Here is a 3,543-nt window from a genome sequence, read left to right on the forward strand (position 1 = left end):
TCTGGACTACAGGGGAAATATTGGACCTTGGTGGCTGACAACGGGAGAATATGGAATAAGGGAGAGAGGTGATATCAGAGTAAGCGGCAGAGAAGAAAAGGCAGTAACTCCCAAGACTGGATGCTGTCTCTGGTAACCAGGAAAAAGCAAATATAAACAAAGAGGTGAGTGACGATGCCTGATGTGTTATGAGCTAGGAAAATACTGGCAAGGCTGCAGCACGGCCGCCGGCGGTCAAAGTGGTAACTGGGGATCTGAGCTCGGCGGTGACGCGAGGCCCTCACGTGACCAGGAGCCTATGTCTGCCCAAGTCCCTCTCTCCTGGTCCTTTTTGCCTGTCCAGACACCGTCTGCCTACTGCCCTTTGATTGAGGGGAAAAGCAGAAGGAAGTAAGTCCCCTTGGTCTTCTGAAATCGGTATGTGTTGGTGCTGCCCAGTAACCTCTGGGATCGGGATGGCAGAGAGTACCAGGCCTTTCCCTATATCCAGCCCCGCCCCGCCGCGCCCACATTTCGGTGCAGAAAATGGTGGTCTTGGGGTGAGGTGGAGAGATGAGTGGGGGGCCCTGGGAGACACAGATATCTAGAAACAGTTTCTAAGTAATCTTTGGCTTCCACTTGCCGCTTGGAAAAAAAATGACGAGCACTGCGGGGTGGTGGGGCTCGGAGGACGAAGCTTAAGGTGGAGTATGGGGGAGGGGAAACAGAGGGGGCTGGCGTGGGAGCGGCGGCTAGTGGCCGGAAAGGGACGGTGTGTCAGTCAGTCCTTCCCTCCTCCCCACTCCCCGCCCCCTACCCTGTCTTGGCGTCTGTCTGCAGGTCTGCAGGTCTGAAGGTCACAGGGGCGCGCCTCGAGAAGAGGGCGCCTAGAAAAAACCGCCAGGAGAGGTCCAGGTCGGGGAAGGGCTGGGCAGTGACCTGGGATGGGGTGCGTGGGAGGACGCTGAAGGGAACCGAGTCGGCAGCACAGCCGGCGCGCCCCGCCCCTGCCACTGCGGGAGAGGCCTGTGGCAAGGCCTGCTGGGAAAATGGTGGGCTTTCGGAAAGGAGGGGGCGAGGGAGGCTGGGGGCTAGGGAGGCTGAGGGCAGGGTGGGACGCAGCGGGGTCTCCAGGGCCGGAGAGCCCCTCGACCAGCGTAGGGTGGGGGAACCTGGGCCTCGACTTGGGAAAAGGCAGGTATGAGAACCCGGGGCTGGGGTTTTGATGCAGCCGCCAAGTGTGTTGACTCGACTCTGCCTTCCTTGTCTTCTATGAATAACTGTAGATAAAGACCATCCTCAACATGGAAAAACCCTGCAAAGAAAATGAACAGCCACAGAGCGCACCCAAGACTGATGAGGAGCGACCTCCTGTGGAGCTCTCTCCTGAAAAGCAGTCTCCGGAGGAACCGTCTTCCGAGGAGCAGTCGTCGGAGGAGGAGTTCTTTCCTGAGGAGCTCCTTCCCGAGCTCCTTCCCGAGATGCTCGTGTCCGAAGAGCGCCCTCCTCAGGAGCGCCTTTCTAGAAGGGACCTTTTTGAGGAGCGCCCTCCCATGGAGCAGCCTCCTTGTGGAGTGGGAAAACATAAGCTAGAAGAAGGAAGCTTTAAAGAGAGGCTGGCTCGCTCTCGCCCGCAATTTAGAGGGGACATACATGGCAGAAATTTAAGCAATGAGGAGATGATAAAGGTAGCAGAGGAGATGGAAGAAATGAAAAGAGTACGGAACAAACTGATGGTCATGCATTGGAAGGCAAGACGGAACCGTCCTTATCCTATTTAATGTGTTCAGCTTTAATTCTGTTTTGCCTGATACAAGTATTGCCACCTGAACGTTGCATTTTCTCGTATACCTTTCCCCATCTCATTTTTAACTTTTCGTGTGTCTTTAGTTTAGGTATTTCACTTGTAACTGGCATAAAATTGGGTTTTCCCCACCCACAAGCTGCAAGTCTCCCTTTTTCAATCATGAGTCTCACCCATTTGCATGAAAAGATGTACATTATATATTGTGAAGTGAAAAAAAATTTTCAAAAAGTATATGTTGCATCTCATTTTTGTAAAAAAATGTATATTTATATATTAATATGCAAAGAAAAAGTATATACTTAAATGGCTTAACAGTGGCTATCTATGCGGTAATAGGTGTTTTGGTTTGTTTTTTCATTTTTGCTTCATCAGAACTAATTTTTAAAGACAAACATGTTACTTTCATTGCAAAAAATATAATGGGAAAAACATAAAAACCTGTCAATCAGCTTATAAAGACAATGTGGCACTTAATAAATACTTGTCAGAACTTTAAAGAAAAGTAAATCTCATGTTTTTTTGTTTTTAAGTAGGCTCCATGCCCAGGATGGAACCCAATGGGAGATTGAACTCAAAACCCTGAAATCAAGATCTAAGCTAAGATCAAGAGCTACATGCTTAAAAAAAAAAAAAAAAAGAGCTACATGCTTAATGGACTGAGCCACCCAGATGCCCTAATTCCATGATTCTTTTAAATCTCATGCAGAGAAACAAACTTGGTACTTATATTTAATAGTCACTCTTTTCCCATTTAAAGAGGAATAATGTTTGACTTAAAAGCTGCTGTGGAGCCTAATAAAGTGAACATCCTAGAGCTGCCTTGTTTCCCCCACTTGTACACATAGGACTCACAACCCCTATAGATACCTTTCAAATACAGGGGTTAGAACCCAAAGGAGGTTTCACTTAAACTCACAAATAATTGCTGTGAGATTCCAGGTGACTGCCACATTCTATTTCTATCCTGTTATTCTCTTCTCTTGGATACTGGCACATCTGCTGGGCATAGCAGCCCCTTCTTCTGGGTCCTGTTCTTTCCATGCCCACTTCCCACAGCCAAGGTGCCTGGGTCCTCCAGTTGCAAAGCTTCACTGATTGCTGATTGCTCTGGAGTCCCTTCTGGACCAAAGCTGAACTGTGTCTCCTACAGATAAATGAAGAATGCCTCTCCGTCAGTTTTAATATTATACTTACCCAGGTGCATATCATCCCAGTGCTGCTTAAACCTCAATGTCTTAAAGAATTCTTGGCAAAATAGTCCCCTTTTTCCTGAAGGCCTCATCTTTCCCCCACTGGATTCAAACATGAATTCACTGAGATCTGGGCTACAAGACAGATCTGTGTCCAGCTATAATGCTGTGTATTCAGGATTGGAACCTCCCAACCAAACAATTTCAAAAAATGGCTATGGTTTTAGGTGCCTAATATTTGCCTTAGGGTGAATTCTCTCCCAAGGGTTTTCTGGCATATTTGCTCACCTTGTATAAATTAAAGAGGAAAGTCAGACTTAGATCAAGCTAGGACATTTCTCTTTACCCTGCCCCTCATCACCAAGAAACATTCAAAAGTACTTTATAAGTCATGAAACTACTATGTATGTATATACACATACATACATATGTATGTGTGTATCAGATATTATGGTTTCTCAAAATACACCTGTAACACCTAAGATTTTGTTTTATTTATCCTATTAATTCTAGAAACATGGATAGTGATTAATGATTTTGGAAATTACGACCCAGTCATGAACCGTG

At 46.9% G+C, this 3,543-nt stretch overlaps 1 protein-coding gene across 4 annotated transcripts; it reads left to right on the top strand.

The window, feature by feature from the left end:
- The first annotated feature begins 251 nt into the window (after positions 1 to 251).
- On the top strand, positions 252 to 2,283 carry TCEAL1 (transcription elongation factor A like 1). Of its 4 annotated transcripts, none has more exons than XM_041740125.1 (3): positions 293 to 417; positions 820 to 894; positions 1,266 to 2,283. In XM_041740125.1, the coding sequence occupies exon 3, from the start codon at positions 1,284 to 1,286 to the stop codon at positions 1,758 to 1,760; it is 477 nt and encodes a 158-aa protein (XP_041596059.1). In that variant the 5' UTR covers positions 293 to 417; positions 820 to 894; positions 1,266 to 1,283; the 3' UTR covers positions 1,761 to 2,283. The 4 variants fall into 4 exon arrangements, with proteins under 4 accessions (XP_041596058.1, XP_041596057.1, XP_041596059.1 ...); XM_041740126.1 differs by having other exon boundaries at positions 316 to 390; XM_041740124.1 differs by lacking the exon at positions 820 to 894 and having other exon boundaries at positions 252 to 390.
- The last annotated feature ends 1,260 nt before the right edge of the window (positions 2,284 to 3,543 follow it).

The sequence above is a fragment of the Vulpes lagopus genome, chromosome X (genome assembly GCF_018345385.1).
Source record: "Vulpes lagopus strain Blue_001 chromosome X, ASM1834538v1, whole genome shotgun sequence".
Taxonomy (NCBI): Eukaryota; Metazoa; Chordata; class Mammalia; order Carnivora; family Canidae; genus Vulpes; species Vulpes lagopus.

What these genes read in the sequence shown, in the direction of transcription:
- TCEAL1 (XM_041740124.1), top strand. Translation starts at nt 1,284, where the DNA reads ATGGAAAAACCCTGCAAAGAAAATGAACAGCCACAGAGCGCACCCAAG.